Below are 16,046 nucleotides of genomic sequence, written 5' to 3'. Positions count from 1 at the left end.
TCCCTAGTTTCTCCCCTCTTGCCCCGCTGGGACACTTGTCACTTATCACCAGACATTACCAAATGTCCCCAGAGGGGCAAAGCGGCCCCTGGTCGAGACCACTGGGTTAGCCCACCTACAAGCACTATGTGATTTGGTAGCTGGTGACAGGGCTGGCTGGGAAGTTAAAGCTTACAGCGAAGGACAGGTGAGGGGCTCACCGCCAGGTAAAGGTGGTGGTGGTGGAGAGGGAGCCACGAGCCCCAGGGCAGCCCGGGCTGGGTCCCGAAGGAGCGGCAGGGAAGACTGGACCTGGCTGAGGGAAGAGGGGCATTTTCGGTGAGGGCAGCAGCCTGAGCCAACGCAAGGGACAGGTACAGACAGGGCCACTTTGCGACATCGGGCCTTCTTTGGCTGTACAGGGTAGAAGGCACGTTCCAAGGAGCAGTGGGAAAGAAGGTTAAATAAATATCCCTGGTCGATCGTGGGACACTGGGTCTGAGCCGGGAGCCCAGTTGTGTCACTAAATAGCAGCCTCCCACAAAACCCCCTCAACTCCACTCCCCGGGCCCCTGTGGTCTTTGCACCCCACACCGCCGGGGCTGGGACCACACCCAGGTTGGTGGGGGCCCTAGACACAGCCCTGGCTGCTTGGAAACACTCTTTCTTACCCGGTAACTGGTTTTTCCTGCAGGTGGTAAACCCAAAAAAGAAAATGAAGAAAAAGAAATACGTGAATTCTGGCACAGTGAGTAGCCACCCCCTCTCTGCAGCCAGGTGCAGACATTGCGAGCCCCGAGCCAGGTCTGGGACCGGGAGTTGGGTGCGTCTGTGTGTGCAGAGTGGGACTCGGACCCGGGAGAGCGGGGCTGGGGGGGGCAGATGGGGCAACAGCCCCGGGAGCCAGTGCTGCAGACCACAGTGCACGGAGTGAGGAATCGCAGAAACGCCCACGGGCCTTCCTGTCTGCGGGAGGGAAGAGGAAACTAAGTGGTGTTTATTGGGCCCCTGCTCTAGGAAATTCCCCACTTAGGTGTTTTTCAGGGGCTGTTTTCTTGAGAGGCAGATACTATCATCCCTTTGTCATGAAAGAGGAAACGGAGGCCGCAGGCAGGGAAGTGACTCAACCACGGTCACACAGCTAGAGAGTGGCAGGGATGGGAGTCAACGCCACCTCTGACTCCAGAGCGGGAGCTGCTGAGGACACTGCCTCTGCCCGAGCGCGACCATCCTGGGGCCACAGGCTGGCTCAGCAGCTGCTGGGGCGGGGCTTCAGGGTGTTTACTGAGTGCTGCCATGTGCCAGGCAGTGTGCTAGGCACAGGGGATGCAGCTGGGAGCAGGACAGACCCAAATGCCTGGTATGGGGAGAGGGAGGTGTGTACACACGCACACACCTGTGTGTCAGGTGGTTATGACTGCTGTGGAAAAGGGTAGAATAAGGTAAAGGGACAGGGAGGCACAAGTATTGAGGATGCTGGGGAAAGGGAATTCCAGCCGTAGGGAACAGCACATGCCAAGGCCCTGCGGTGGAGCCCACAGTACGAACATGTCCAAGTTCATCCTCTGCGTGTTCCCTCGTGACCCCACGGCCCCATGAGCCAGCGCAGCCAAGCTCAGTCACTCCAGTCAGGCAAACGGCAACTCTAGACCCAGGGGAGCTCTAAGGGAGCTGTATGGTTCCTTTGAGGAACCTCATTTTCTCCATCTGTAAAATGAGGCTAATAAATCATCCCTCCTTGCTTACTGCACAAGGTGCTGTGACAAGCACATGGAGATGCAGGCTTGTAAACTGTAAAGTGCTCTGCACTCAAAGAGGACTGACCACCGCTCCTCTGATTGCAACTGCTTCACAAACTAGAGCTTAGAGCAATATTTCGTTTGTCCAAAGCTGCGATGTTTCTTAGTGGGGGTGCTGTCAGCATTTGAGCAGGACAATTCTTCAACTTGCAGGACTTCGCCATACATTGTAGGGTGTTTGGCACCCCTGGCCTCTGCCCACAGTTACCGGTAGGGCCCCCGTCATTATAAGAACTCCCCAAACTCTCCCACCCATTCCCAAATGCTGCTAGGGGAGGCAGTACCTTCTCCAGCTCGGAACTCTTGGATGTACAGCTAAAAATAAAAAGGTTCTAAAACCCACTGATCTTGCCCAGCCTTCTTACCTCAGAGGTGATGCGAGCAATGCAGTTTGCCCCGGATCACACCGTGAGGTGGGGACAGAGCAGGTCCAGGTGCCGGTCTCCTGACTTCCTTTACTCTAGCATTTCCCAGTCTTCACCATGAAAGTCACCCAGGAGCCAAGACGCTTGTTAAAAAACAGACACCTGGACCAGTTCCCTGGGGTTCCATTTTAGGAGGCCCAGGCTGGGGCCTGGAATCGGCATTCATTGCTTCTCATACCTTACTGCGTTCAGAACCCCCGGGCATCTTGCTAAAATGCCAAGAATCTGCATTTCTAACCAGTCTCGAGTTGCTGCTGGTCTAAGAACCACACTCTGAGCGGGTGAAAGTCTGCTTTCGCCCTGCAGGTCCCCGGGTGAATCCATATGGGCGGGCAAGTTAGGGACGTGCTTCCTCGTAGGGGTGGTGGGGAGGTGGCGGTCAACCCTGACTGCAGGTTAGACTCATGTGAAGCACTAAAAAAAGAAAAAGATTTCTTAAACTCTGTAGTCCCAGAAGCATAACTGGTCTGGGCTGCAAGATGTTTCAGAAGCCCCCCAGGGAGTGCCGTGTCGGGGTTGAATCCAGTGCTATAGGCCATTCCTAGTAAGTGTGAGCCGCCATGCTTGGAAGGAGGCTCTGTGGTTCTTGCAGGTGACTGACGCCGTAACCACAGTGTCCGGGGGTCTCTCCAGCTCAGCATGCGCACCCTCCCCTTGCCCAGGTCCTGCGGGCCCACCCACTGAGCCCACAGGAATGGCCAAATCTGCTCTGGCGGGGACTGCCCAACTCCTAGAGGGGAGTTAGTTCTCTTACGTACGTGAGGGGTCCTCTGCCCCAGTCTTGCCTCATTTAATTGGTGTAGGATGCCAGGCTTTTACTTGTCTCTGTGATCCTAAATTGTTACTAATGAGCTGCCAGGTAGCTGCCTGTCTTGGCTAAGCTAATGCCAGTGTCCATAGGTCAAGAGGCCTCTGCCTGGGAGAGGGGGCCTGGGGTGGTCAGTTCCCTCCAGGGAAACGAGACGCTGCTTATGAGGGTCTTGGGTCTGAGAGGTGGAGGTCGAGAGATGCCAGAGGGTTGAGGTGCGACCAGTAAGGTTTAAGATAAGCACAGGCTGAAGAGTCGTGTTTCAGGATTAATAGTAGCGGCATGTGGAAGCGTGGGGCTTGTCAGCATTCCTGTGCCGGGAAGGCCCCCCTGCCCTCCATACCCCACCACAGGGCCCTGGGGCTGGGCCCCCGTGCTCCAGTGACAGACATCGGACCCTTCCGTTGAGGTCAAGAGTGCAGGCTCTGGAATCAAACAGATCCCACTCTGTTCTGGCAGTGTCCTCAGGCATGTTGTGTCAGCCTCAGTATCCTTGGCTATAAAATGGAGTAGGAATAGTACTTCCCCGGGTGGTTGTGGGCACCGCATGCAATAATGCTGCAAAACTGGCACATGTCAGTTCTGTAAATGTCAGCTCTTGCATCATAAACCATCCCCTGACCCCATGTTCCCTGCTGACCAAGTTCCCTTTTGTTTTCAAGGTCACCCTGCTTTCCTTCGCTGTGGAGTCAGAGTGTACGTTCCTTGACTACATCAAAGGAGGGTGAGGAGAGACAAAGCCGGTTTCTTCGGCCTCGGGGAGAGGGAAGGGGCCCCACACCCTTCCTCTTTGAAGCCCTGGCCGGAGCCTGAGATACTGGGCTCTGAGCAAACCCCTGGATTCTGGGGTGAGACAACTCGCCTGGAGCCCTGCACGCCCCCGGCTCCTGAGCAGCTGCAGAGGGAACGCCCGAGCCAGGGAGGCTGGCCTGGGCCATGTCAGGTCCCCATCCAGAGACAGGACCTGGAGGTGGTAGGGGCTCTGTGGCAAAGAGCGCCAAGGGCCTGGGGAGGTGGAAAGAGCCCTGAGACAGGCGAGAGAAGGCCTAGGCTCTAGGCCCTCTTTGCCATGAATTTGGTGGATTACTTTGGGCCAGTCACTTTCCCTCCCTGGGTATCGGTTTTCTCCTCTGCACGCAAAGAGATTGGAGTAGGTGAGTTTTAAGGGTCCTCCCAGCTCCAGCTGCTGATACCTCTGGTCTGTCAGGGGGCGGGGAGCAGTGATTCACCTGCTCGCTGTTATCAGGGACCTGTAAGGGGCAGTGGGATTGGGGGATGAACCAGGGAATCGTCCTGGGGCCAGCAGGTGGTCAAACTCGAGTTTAAGGAGCAGGAAGAACCAGAGGGGACAGCGTCCAGCCCCAGACAGGCGGGGAAGCCGGAAGGCGCTGGCCAACAGCTCCTGGAAAGAGCCTGACGTGAGACGAGAGCCTACCCGGCTTGCTCCCTGCCAGGACAGGTGCCAGGTCAGGGCGTGGGCAGCCAAGAGCCCACAGGTGCAGGCAGGTGAGTGGCTGCACCTGTCTGGAAAGGAGACAGGCAGGGGCGGCTGCCAAAGGCTCATCCCAGCCAAGCAGGCACCTGGCTCCCTGGTTCTCCAGGGCAGAGAGAGAAGGCAGGCCCGGGAAGCCACACTCACTTTCCCATGACTCTGTAACCTGCAGCCTTGAACTTGCACAGTCTCAAGGTTGCCAGCTCTCCTTCTACCCACTGAGCAGACACCCTCCCTCCGAGTACCCGAGGGGCTCCTCTGCCCCTTCCTGCCCCTCCTGTGAGCCCACTTCAGACCCTGCCCTTGCTCCCTTGTCTGTCCCATGAAGCAGCCACCCCTTACATTCCACAGCACCTGGGAGTTTTCAAACAACCCCCTCTCCTGTTTATCCTTCTCATTTGCATAGTGCCTCCACCTTACAGAACACTGGGCAGGGCCGGGACAGTTATCTCCATTGCACATAACTTGCCCGAAGCCACACGCCTAGATGGTGGCAAGGCTCCTTGCATCATAACATGCTACCTTTCATTCCATAGCAATTAATAATCCTGGCCCTGCCCGCCTTGCAACTCACCCAGAGCCCTGCATGCCCCTGGGGTGCGGCAGGTGAGATGAAGATGAAGACCGAGGAAGTAAAGGCTGGGTGCTGTGAGGTCTCACTGAGAAGGAGCCCTGCCGGGGCTCACGCCTGTACTCCCAGCACTTTAGGAGGCCAAGGTGGGGGGATGGCTTGAGGCTAGCAGTTCAAGACCAAACCTCCCCACTACCCCTCTCTCTACAAAAAAATTTTTTAAATTAGCCTGTCATGGTGATGCACACCTGTAGTCCCAGCTACTCAGGAGGCTGAGGCAGAAGAATCACTTAAGCCCAGAATTCAAGGTGGCAGTGAGCTATGATGACACCACTGCACTCCAGCCTGGGCAACAGAGCGAAACCCTCTCTCAAAAAAATAAATAAATAAAAGGAGCCATCAGAGGCTTGGCTAGTGGCAAAGCTGGTGCCACCCTTCCTGGGCAGGTTAGAGCCCCAGAGCCAGCCCTCCCTTTAAACTCTCTGGAGAACCTGAGTCAGCTGGCACCAGGGAGGGAGAGCCCCGCATGCGTGTCTAGGCAGGAAGCTGATGGAGGCTTTTGTCTAGAGACCCTGGCCTCCTCTCCTGCCCAGCTGGACCCAGGAGGAAGGGGATGAACACCTCTGCCCCCTCCCCCGTCAGAGGAGGAGCTGGTTGCTCTGCAGCCTGCGTTCTGCCCTTAGGCAGCAGAGACTAGGCTGCAGGGAGTAATTTTCCCACGAACTACCTGCTTTCCAGTGGTTTTCTTCCCTGATCTATTTCAGAAGCCAGAGCAGGGGAAGACTAGTTAAGGAATAAGGCCTGCCTTTCCTCCCACCCTGTACTTGGAAGAGCCCCTCAGCTCTAGTCCCGCAGGCCAGAACCACCCCAAGGGTTGCCCTGAGAGCGGGGCTCTTACCCTTCAAATGTCTCCCAAAGACTTGTTCTCTATATTCCACACTGAGCAAACCGTGGATCAATATAGTAGGCCAACTGCTGTAACACCTAATTCCCTAACCTCAAGGCTTAAGACTCGTAAAGGTTTATTTTTCATCTGTGGGATGTCAAGGTTGGGTGGAGAGATGATCCATGCAGGTCATTCAGGGACCCAGGCTCTTGCTATCTTGTGGCTCCCTTTCCCCTAGAGGCTGGAGTCCACTGGGTGCTCTGCCCCCCGCCGGCAGAAGGTGGGAAAGCGCATGGGGAGGACTGTCTGTGGCCAGCAGACTCTGGTTTGGGTCTCCTGCTAACCATGTCCTTGACCTTTCCTGGAGGGTGAGGGGCCCACGAGCAGCAGCTCAGCTGTGATCCGGTGGGGAGAGAGCTGTGGTTTCTGATAAGGCCCTTCTGCTAAACGCAGGGGAAGTGAGGCCTGCCTCGCCTTACATCATCCACAGCCCCAACTGAGAACCCTGGAACAGAATTTCCCCAAGTGTGATCCCAGCACCCCCTCCTCAGAAGCCCTGGATGAGGACAGGGGATGTTTGTGAAAGAGGCAGATTCTGGGGCCCCACTCCAGACCAGCTGAATTGGCATCTCTGGGGTGGAGCCCTGGAATTTTCTTTTTAAACAAGCTCCCCTTGTGATTCTACACTGAGAACCACAGGACTAGATTTTATCAGGGACTCACATCTGTCAGCTTTGCTCTGTCTGCACCTGGCACAGAACCTAGAACAGCAAAGCCCGCAGAGAATTTTCAACCCTGAATTTGAATCCCCAAAACCTAACTTTTTATTATGGAAAACTTATTTTAAACATGTGCAAAAGTAGAGAAAAGGTATAATCAACCTCAAGTACTCTTCCTCCAGCTTCAGTAGTTACCACTCAGAGCCAGTCTTGCTCCATGCACTCTCCCCTTTGCCCAATTTTTCTTAATATTTATTTATTTTTTTGAGATGAGGTCTTCCCACATTGTCCAGGCTGGCCTTGAACTCCTGGGCTCAAGCAATCCACCCACTGCAGCCTCCCAACATCCAGTTATTTTGAAGCAAATCCCAGCCATCACGTATCGTCCCCAAATACTTCAGGATGTATCTCTAAAATATAAGAACACTTTCTTTCTAAAACATAACCGCAATACCATAGCCACACCTAAAAAATGAACAGTTCATTAATACCAAATACCTAGTTAGTGTTCAAATTTCTCCAATCATCTTATAAAATTTCTAATTGGTCTTTTTTGAATCAGAAATCTGGGCAAGATCCATATTGCGATTGGTGGATTCATCTCTTAAATCTCTTTTCATCGATCGGCTCCGCCCAGCACCCAAATGGCTTGCTAAGGCAGAGCCCTGCACCGGGAGGTGCTCATTCAGTCGGTCCACACAGACCTGAGAGGCCCAGCCAGTGGGAGATTCTGGTAGTGATCCTATGGCGTTTCCCATGGACTGCATTTTGCTGGCTGCGCCTCCTGTGGTGTCATTTAGCATGTCCCCTGACCCCTGTGTTTCCTGTGAATGACTGGAAGATAGCTCTGGAGGCTCCATCAGATTCAGGTTCAGTTTTTTGACAAGACAACTTCATGGGTGGTGTTTTGTTCTTTCCTCAGGAGATGCGTAATGTCTGTTTGACTCTCTGTTTTGTCAATAAGTTTTAACCCTGAATCTGACTCCAAATTTGACCCAGAAATCCAATGGGACCCAAACTCCCCCAGCACATGCGGGTGGGCCCAGGGGACAGGGTTTGGGGAGGAAATACACAGTCATAGCCCCGGGCCCACGCACAACGAATTCATCCTAAAGGGCTTTCCCACTGCCTAACTCCTGTGATGCTCATAACAGTCCTTTGGAGGAGGGCACAGCTGGGGATAGGATCCCAGTGTCCCAGAACTGGAAGGGCAGGGGACCAGGGTGGCAGTCAGGTTTCTCCCTCCCTGCCCAGCGCTGTGCAGCCTCCCCCAGCCCTGCCGCTCTCCGGGTGACTCTCCTTCTGTTCTCCCCCTTCCAGGACCCAGATCAACTTCACCGTGGCCATTGATTTCACTGCCTCCAACGGTGAGTGGTGGGCCGGGGGGAGGGGAGGGTTTTTAAGGGCTGTGTGGTGGGCCCTGGCTGGGAGCCATGTCCCTCGGACTCTGGCCTCTTCCTCACTGAAGAGGCAGCACCTAGGCCTGGAGGACCCAAGATACAACCAAGGTGGCAACGGTATCCCGGGTGGGACCCCGACCCTAACAACTCTGGGCTCTGGGACTGTATGCCCTGAACACAGCCTTGCCCTGGAGGAGCACCCAGTCTCCCCGGGGGGTTGGGACAGTGTGCGCTCCCGCCTGTGCAAAGCCCTGGATAAGAGATGTTTCCCACCAGGATCAAATCCCACCTCGTCTTCGCAGTCCAGCCCCTAGGCTAGAGGGGAGAGCTAGAGCCAAGACTGAGCTCTCTAGTCCTCAGGGACACAGGACCCAGGCCGGGGACCCCGTCCTCGCCTTGCTGGGGCTGCCCTGGCTTCCTTCCCTCCCCCCAGAGTCAGGCTGGGGCCAAGTCTCCAGGAGTGATCACGACGCCAAACTACGCAGGGTTGGAAGCACCACCACCTTCCTTGGCTTCTGGCCCCCACGTAGGGTGCTAAGTGCTCATTTTTGCGCCAATTGGCAATGCCCAGGCCTTGGGCTGCTCAGCTGTGTCAGCAACCCCTTTTACGGCTGCAGGGCCCAGCATCGTATTGTGTTGGGCTGTCAGAGCTGGGAGGGACCTTAGTAACAATAACAATAATGGTAGTTATAATAATAACACCTGCTTAATCCTCACATCAATCCTATGAGGTGGGAACTACCATTACTCCCATTTTACAGATGAGGAGGCTGAGGCCGAGAGGTTAAGGAACGTATGCAAGATCCCACAGCCAGCAGGACATAGAGACAAGTTTGGTACCTTGGCAGTTTGCCCAACTGCCTCTTATTAGTGAACAAATAAGTAAATATGGACTATGTTAGTGGTGACAAGGGCTCTGAGGGAAAATCAAGGCAGGAAGAGGGATGGGGAGGACTGGGGAGGCTGCAACTTTCAATGGGCTGCTTGGGGAAGACCACAGTGAGAAGATGACCCTTGAGCAAAGACCTCATCTGCGGAAAAGTGTCCCAGGCAGAGGGAACAGCCGTTGCCAAGGTCCCGAGGCAGGAACAGCGTGAGGCGGGGACTGAGGGAGTGACAGGGAGGATGGGAGGAGATGAGAGGTGACTGGGGCCAGATCCTGCAGGGCCTTGGGGGCTCCTGTAAGGACTTTGGGGTTTGTCCTGGGTGAGATGGGAGCATTGGTGACTAAAGCAGAGGAGGGGCCCGGTCGGCCTGGCAGGTTTGCCAGCTCTCTGGCTGGCGTGCCGGGTGTGGGCGGCGGGTGCAGGGAGAGCAGGTAGAAGGCTGCGCCAACCCTAAAGCAAGAGGGAGGTGGCACCGAGGAGGCTCGGGGGAGGTGGCCTTCTGGATCTGCTCTGAAGGCTCAGCAGCCAGGATCTGCTAAAGGGGGGAATGTGGGGCAAGAAAGAGGAGTCCAGGGTAAATAAAAGCTAGGGGTGCTCTCAGACGCCCACTTCTGCATTCTGAGCCTGGAGTGCTTGGAGGGTCCAGGCCGGCAAATATTCCCACGTCCTGTGTCGCAGGAAACCCCTCGCAGTCCACGTCCCTGCACTACATGAGCCCCTACCAGCTGAACGCCTACGCGCTGGCACTGACTGCCGTCGGGGAGATCATCCAGCACTACGACAGCGACAAGATGTTCCCTGCCCTTGGCTTCGGGGCCAAGCTGCCCCCAGATGGCCGGGTGTCCCATGAGTTCCCGCTGGTAGGACCTGCTGGTGGGAGCAAGGGCTGAGGGCTGGTCAGGCTGGGGTAGGGGGACAGGCTCGGGAGCCGTGCGGGGGAGGATTTCCCATCCTCTGAGCTTAGGGACGTAAAGCGCAGCCCCTGTGGGGTAGACCACCTGCAGCGCACAGTGAGGCCTCCAGAAACCCACTCCGCACCCTGCTCACAAACCCCTCCCCTCCAGGTCTGAAGCCGCCCACAGCTGGCTCTGGCCTCCTTGTTCCTGACAAGACGCAGGGGCAGGTGGAGGGCAGCGGTGGCTGAGCCAGGCCCCGGGCCCCAGGAAAGAGGATCAGGGGGTGTGGGTTGGGTACGAGCAACCGCAGGTCATTCCAGGAGCTCCCAAGGTGGTACTGAGATGGGATGCGGTGGGCTCCCTGGGGTGATGTAGGCTGTGGCATCATCTGGGGGTCCCGGCCCTGGGGAGATAACTGCTCAGGCCCCCTCCCCCGTTCACGTGAGCTGGAGACACTGAGTCACAGCAGATGGTCCCTGCTGTGTCTGGGCACAGGACACATGAGGACGGATCAGCTGCAAGTCCTGCCTGAGTTGCTCAGACCCAGCAGTCGTTTTAGGGCGTGGTGGCTTTCAGGGGCCTTTCTGAGCAGGGAGTAGGGCAAAGAGGGGCTTGGACCTGCTCCCCGGAAGCAGGCACTGCCCTTCAGGTGGGCCCGGGGAGCCCTCCCCTGCCCTGCCACCCCGGGCTGCAGGCCTCCCCACCCGGCTCTGTTCCGGAACATCACCCACCGCCTCCTCCCCCTCTGTGCCCCCAGAACGGCAACCAGGAGAACCCCTCGTGCTGCGGCATCGACGGCATCCTGGAGGCGTACCACCGCAGCCTGCGCACCGTGCAGCTCTACGGCCCCACCAACTTCGCCCCCGTGGTCACCCACGTGGCCAGGTGAGCGCGGGGCCCCTGGACTCCCTCCCAGCAGCTCCCAGGGCTGTGTCCACGCCGGCCTCTTCCCGTGGACCTGCTCTCCAGGGAGCCCTGACCCTGAAGAGACCCTCCCCCAGAGACCCCCCCGTAGTGTTCAGGGCCCTTGTTGGGGGCGTGCCCAGAGCCCCCGCAGACTCAGCCTGCGCCCCCCAGGAACGCGGCGGCCGTGCAGGACGGCTCCCAGTACTCGGTGCTGCTCATCATCACGGACGGCGTCATCTCGGACATGGCGCAGACCAAGGAGGCCATCGTCAACGTGAGCGAGGACGCCGGGGGCTGGGGGGGAGGGGTGTGGCCGGGGCGTGGTTTGAGGGGTCTCTGCCTCCCACTTTAGGGATACGCTGGGGGGTGGATTGGGGGGTGGCTTCTCCTCCCCCCCCCCCGCCCCCCTCCTGGGACCTGCTGCCCTCGTCCTGCTCCTGGCTTCTGCCTGGAGTCTCCTGGGACCTGCGGGAGGGCCGGGGTGGACGGGATCTGGCCGGCAAGCTCCGTGCCCACCTCTCTGCCACAGTGGGTGGTGCACCCCTTCCAGACTCCCGTGGCTCCGTCCCCAGCTGTCCCTAGGACTGCTGCGCCAGAGCCAGGTAGAGGAGGTGGGCGGCCCGGAGCGGGGAAGCCCGGGGACATGGCTCACCTGCCCGCTCTCCGGGTGAAAGGCGCCCAGCCGCAGCCACGCTGGCCCGTCCTCAGAACCACATAAAAGAGGGCCCCACGTGGTAGAGGCCCAGTGGCAGAGGAGGGGTCGGGGTGGCTCGCAGGAGCAGACCTGTGACCCACTGCCCCTCTGCCTCTTTCCCTCTCCCCTTCCGGGCCCCACCTTGGCATCCCTGGGTCTTTCTCTCCAACCCCCTCCCTCCCCTACCCCTTTCCTGTGTTTCTCTGTCTCTCCGTGTTCCCTCCCCCGTTTCTTCCCTGTCCCCACCTCTCTCGTTTTGACCTGTGACCTCTCCTTTCTTTCACCTGGCCGCTCCTTGGGTCCAACCCTCCCCCCCTGCCCTGCTGTCTCCCAGGCTGCCAAACTGCCCATGTCCATCATCATCGTCGGCGTGGGCCAGGCAGAGTTCGACGGTGAGTCCCGCTGCCGCCCCCCACTCTCTGTCCCGATCCCCCACCCCCACCCAGTGCTTCCCCAGAGGCTCCAGGCCCCTGGAGAGGACCTTTCCCAAAAGAGCAAGCGCTCACGCCTGGGCGTGTGGGACTGTCTGGGTGAGTGTGCAGGGCGGGAGGGTGTGTTTGTTTGTGCAGGGAGGGGTGTGTCAGGTCAGGGTTTGGCCCACGCCCACGCCCCAGGGCTGTGGGGAGGAGGCCTGAGTCAGCCTTTGTCCCCCAGCCCTGGGGCCTGGGCAGGGTCGGGGAGCTGGAGCACTGCACATGGTTGGGCTCCTCCTGTCTCCCGGCCTCAGTTTCCTCATCTCCAACATGGGGCTGTGGGCCAGTGGTCTCTGCCCTGGATTGGGCTGGGATTGGAGGACAAGCCCTGCCAGGCCAGGCTGTCCACCACTAGTCCCCTCCCCCCCTGCTGCTCCTCCCCACACAGCCATGGTGGAGCTGGACGGTGACGACGTGCGGATCTCCTCCCGGGGGAAGCTGGCTGAACGGGACATCGTCCAGGTGACGCCCAGGCCCCGCCTGCTGCATGGGAAATTCAAGAGTCCGTCTAGCCAGGCTGACCTCTCGCCCCCTCTGGGGGCTTCCCTGGAGAAGGGCCCTGCAGGGAGGCACTGGAAGCCCCAGAGTGGCCTGGCCACCGCAGAGGGGAACAGGACTCAGTCCTCAGGCCACACTTCTCTCTGGGCTGGACCCCTCCTTGCCACGTCCCAGACTCAGTCCTAACGTTGGTGCCCCGAACATGACCCAGAACACTCTGCCAGCCCTCCCTGAGCCCCAAGGCCTCTGTGGTCTTGCACTTTCTGTTGTTTTCTGCCTGGCAGCCTTTGCAGTGAGCTGTCAAACCCCTTGAAGGTGGAGGGGGTTTCTTTAGGGCAGCAGCTCTCTCCAAGAGCAGGGGTCCCTCGGTTAACTGAATCAATGTCTTAGGTCCCACGTAGGATGCAAAATGATGAGCAGAAAGGTCTTCGTCCTCAGGGAATTCCCAGCCAACCAGGCAGATACCCCCTCAGCAAGCACATCCCTCGGCGAATCTCCTGCAGACGGGACCCCTAGAGCTTAGGACACGGGGAATAAAAAACTGACATTCCCCATACCCTCTTGGTTTAAAAAAGAGTATCCCAGGTTGGACGCCAAAGATGGGGGCTGGCAACCAGAGTGAGGGTAGTCTGGGAGGCGAGGCCAACCCCACGCTGATCCGGGTCCGGCGGCAGCAGTGAGGAGGCCAGGGGGGCCTGGCTTTGGGTGTTGCCAGATTAGCTCCAGAGAGACAAGGGGAAAAGAGAGGCCAGAGACAGAGAGGGCTCTGCGGAGAGGGGAGGGCACGTGCCAAGTCAGGGGATTCGATCAGTGTTCCCTGAGCACCTGCTGAGTGCCCTGCGTGCCGCTGAGACTTCAGAGATCAGGGAATCTTGTTCCGTGGTGTGTCGTGGCGTGGAATGTGCTCAGTAACTGTTCGTTGAATGAATGAAAGAATAGTGACTATGACACAGTCAGGGAATTCACCAAGGGGGGATTAAGTAAAGTGAGCAGAGGCTCAGGGTGGGGTGGGGACATGACCCCAGGCCTGGAGATCTGGGGGGCTGGGGTCCAGGGGGAGGCACTGCCCGACGCTGCCTTCCCGCCTGACCCTGCCTTCTCACTCGCCAGTTTGTGCCCTTCCGGGACTACGTGGACCGCACAGGCAACCACGTGCTGAGCATGGCCCGCCTGGCCCGGGACGTGCTGGCCGAGATCCCCGACCAGCTGGTGTCCTACATGAAGGCACAGGGCATCCGTCCGCGGCCCCCGCCCGCGGCACCAGCACAGTCACCCCCGCAGTCCCCAGCCCGCACGCCCCCTGCCTCCCCGCTGCACACGCACATCTGAACCTGCTCCACAGCAGGCAGCTGGCTGGGGCCTGGGGGAGGCCGTAGAATGGTAGGCAGAGTCCCCAGACTCCCCCCAGACGGCCCGCCTGGACTTTGGGGCACTGTGTCCCTGGGAGGCCGGCAGGGGACCACTGCAGACCCCTGTTCAATTTCCTGGCCCCACTTACTGCCCAAACCCAGGGAGTTGGGGGGTACAGATAGTGGAGGGGGCACAGGGTCTGGATCCCAGCTCTTCTGTTCTTCCCCCACACCTGGCTCTAGCCCGGCCAGAGAGGCGTGAACAACAATCGGGGCCCTGGGGTCCCCCACCCCGCCAGGCGTCTCTACATTGCACACCTGTCCCTGAAGCCTGGGCTTGGCCTCCTCCAGCCCCTCCCCCATCCCCCAGTGGTGTCTACTCCTGGCCCCCACCCCATTAACTATCCTGTGCCCTGTTTCTGGTGACCTGTCCCAGGGACGCTGTATGCAGTGACAGCCGTGGGGGGCTGTGACAGTGACCCTGGGCCACAGGATGGGCCTGAAATGGGGGTTTTCAGCACCGAGTCCTTCCCGGTGCCTCTCAAGCCCAGGGTGGCATCGGTTCTAGACACGCAGACCCGCAGGCACTGCCACAGTTCACGCCTAGCTCCGGGCACCCCCTCTCCCTCCAGAGGCTGCCAGGGCCCTTGGTGCCCCCCCACTGGAGGCCCGGGCAAGGAGCAGCCCTGCCCCGGTGCCCGCGTGCCCACTCTCTTGCCTCCACCTCTGCCTGCTGTGGGAACCCATGCACGGCCCTGCTGCTTTGGGGCCTCAGTCCCCACAGGTCTGGTGAGAGGGTTGGCCGGACTGTCCCGGCTTCCTTCCTCTCCGACGTCCTGAGGGTCCGTACATCCCGCGCCCAGTTCCCCCGACCACTCCCAACAAATGTGACCTTTCACCCCAGGCCGTCTTGGCTCTAGGGTCACCCTGTCTCATCCCACCGCCCCAGACACAGCCCGGTCCTTCCTCCTCGGGCTTGGCGTCGGAGCCGAGCTCTTGCCCCTGCCGTGGGCGGGGAGGCAAAGGGGCGCTCGCGCTGGGCCCACCCGGCAGGTCACGCATGCCAGTCCCTCGTGTGCATGGGGCTCCCCAGCCCGCCGGTCCCGCGTGCCCGGGTGGAGACAGGCCCCGCCGCGTCTGCCGCCCGGCCCCGCTTCCCTGCGTCACGCATGATGGTGGTGTTTCTACGGCGTCTGGTCCCGTGCCCGTCTCTGCGACAATCTCTGTGTGGAATCTGCCTTAATCTGAAGTAAATCTGGTTCTTTTAGTAAAGTCCCTTGGTTTTCCTTCCCCGCCGAAAAATACAGCGCAGATGTTGCTGTTTGGCAGAGCCCAGGGCCTCTTCTCTCTCCTCCTTCGATTCCCGTGTTCGGCAGGGATTTACTGAGCACGCGCCACGCGCCAGGCTCTGCCGGGCACGGGGGACGCCGCTGTCTCCGCGCGGGTCTGCCGCGAACGCGCACGTGGGCTAGGGACAGACAGGGTAATCCCGTCATTCCAGGCACGGTGAGACAGGAGAGACGATGAGGGTGGACAGCGACGGGTGATATCCTGGGTGAGGGTCAGGGAGGGCCTCCCTGAGGAGGTGGCAGGGAGGAGGGCCCCGAGGAAACGAGACCAGGGGCCACGCTGATATGGGGGGGCTCCAAGGAGCGGGAAGAGCGCTGAGGTGGGGCGGGTTTGGGCGTTTGCAGGGGCGCAGGGAGGCCGCAGCTGAGCTAGGAAGGGGCCGTGCAGCAGAGGGCTGCGGGGTGAAGAAGCCAGAATGCACAGGGCCTTACAGTCTGTGCTGAGGCCTTTGGCCTTTACCCTGAGCGCAACAGGAAGTGAGAGAGTGACAGGGTCACTTCAGGGCCTGTGATCACTCATTCACTCGTCTCACATCAGGTACTCACTGAATATTAGTGCCGGGCCCCGCCCAGGTGTTGGAGGCTCACGCACCGAGGAAGGGAGCGAGGAAGTGCTACAGTCGTGGGTACTGATGCCAAGCCGACAGGAGGGGCCGGAGGCCGTGGGCACCAAATGGGACTCCTGGCCCCGCATGGATGACGAGCCCATGACAAGTCACTACCCCTGGTGCAACGGGGCCATGGCTCCTCCCTTGCAGGACTATCGTGTGGCCACAGTGACAGGTAGATATGTGCACAGGATGTTGTGACACGTGCCCAGGACCCACTGTACATTAGGTGCCCAGGAAACACCGTTTTCCTCCCCTTGTCCCTCTTCACATATAAATCCCTGTGGCCATCAGGGCCCAGGATCAC

At 59.1% G+C, this 16,046-nt stretch overlaps 1 protein-coding gene across 3 annotated transcripts in view; it reads left to right on the top strand.

Moving 5' to 3' along the window:
* Positions 1–15,054, top strand: part of CPNE5 (copine 5) — an 86,980-nt gene extending 71,926 nt beyond the window's left edge. For 2 of the 3 annotated variants that reach the window (XM_045543621.1, XM_045543620.1), the window contains 9 exons: positions 674–727; positions 3,674–3,735; positions 8,000–8,046; positions 9,645–9,826; positions 10,620–10,747; positions 10,940–11,042; positions 11,797–11,854; positions 12,324–12,397; positions 13,544–15,054. In XM_045543621.1, coding sequence (XP_045399577.1) covers positions 674–727; positions 3,674–3,735; positions 8,000–8,046; positions 9,645–9,826; positions 10,620–10,747; positions 10,940–11,042; positions 11,797–11,854; positions 12,324–12,397; positions 13,544–13,762 — 927 coding nt within the window. In that variant the 3' untranslated portion in view covers positions 13,763–15,054. Of the gene's footprint in view, positions 1–673; positions 728–3,673; positions 3,736–7,999; positions 8,047–9,644; positions 9,827–10,619; positions 10,748–10,939; positions 11,043–11,796; positions 11,855–12,323; positions 12,990–13,543 lie in introns of those variants that run through there. The other variant, XM_045543619.1, reaches the window with a different exon arrangement.
* Positions 15,055–16,046: the final 992 nt, after the last annotated feature.

This window comes from Lemur catta, chromosome 2 (genome assembly GCF_020740605.2).
Source record: "Lemur catta isolate mLemCat1 chromosome 2, mLemCat1.pri, whole genome shotgun sequence".
Classification (NCBI taxonomy): domain Eukaryota; kingdom Metazoa; phylum Chordata; class Mammalia; order Primates; family Lemuridae; genus Lemur; species Lemur catta.
This window is presented reverse-complemented; position numbering and strand designations above follow the sequence as displayed.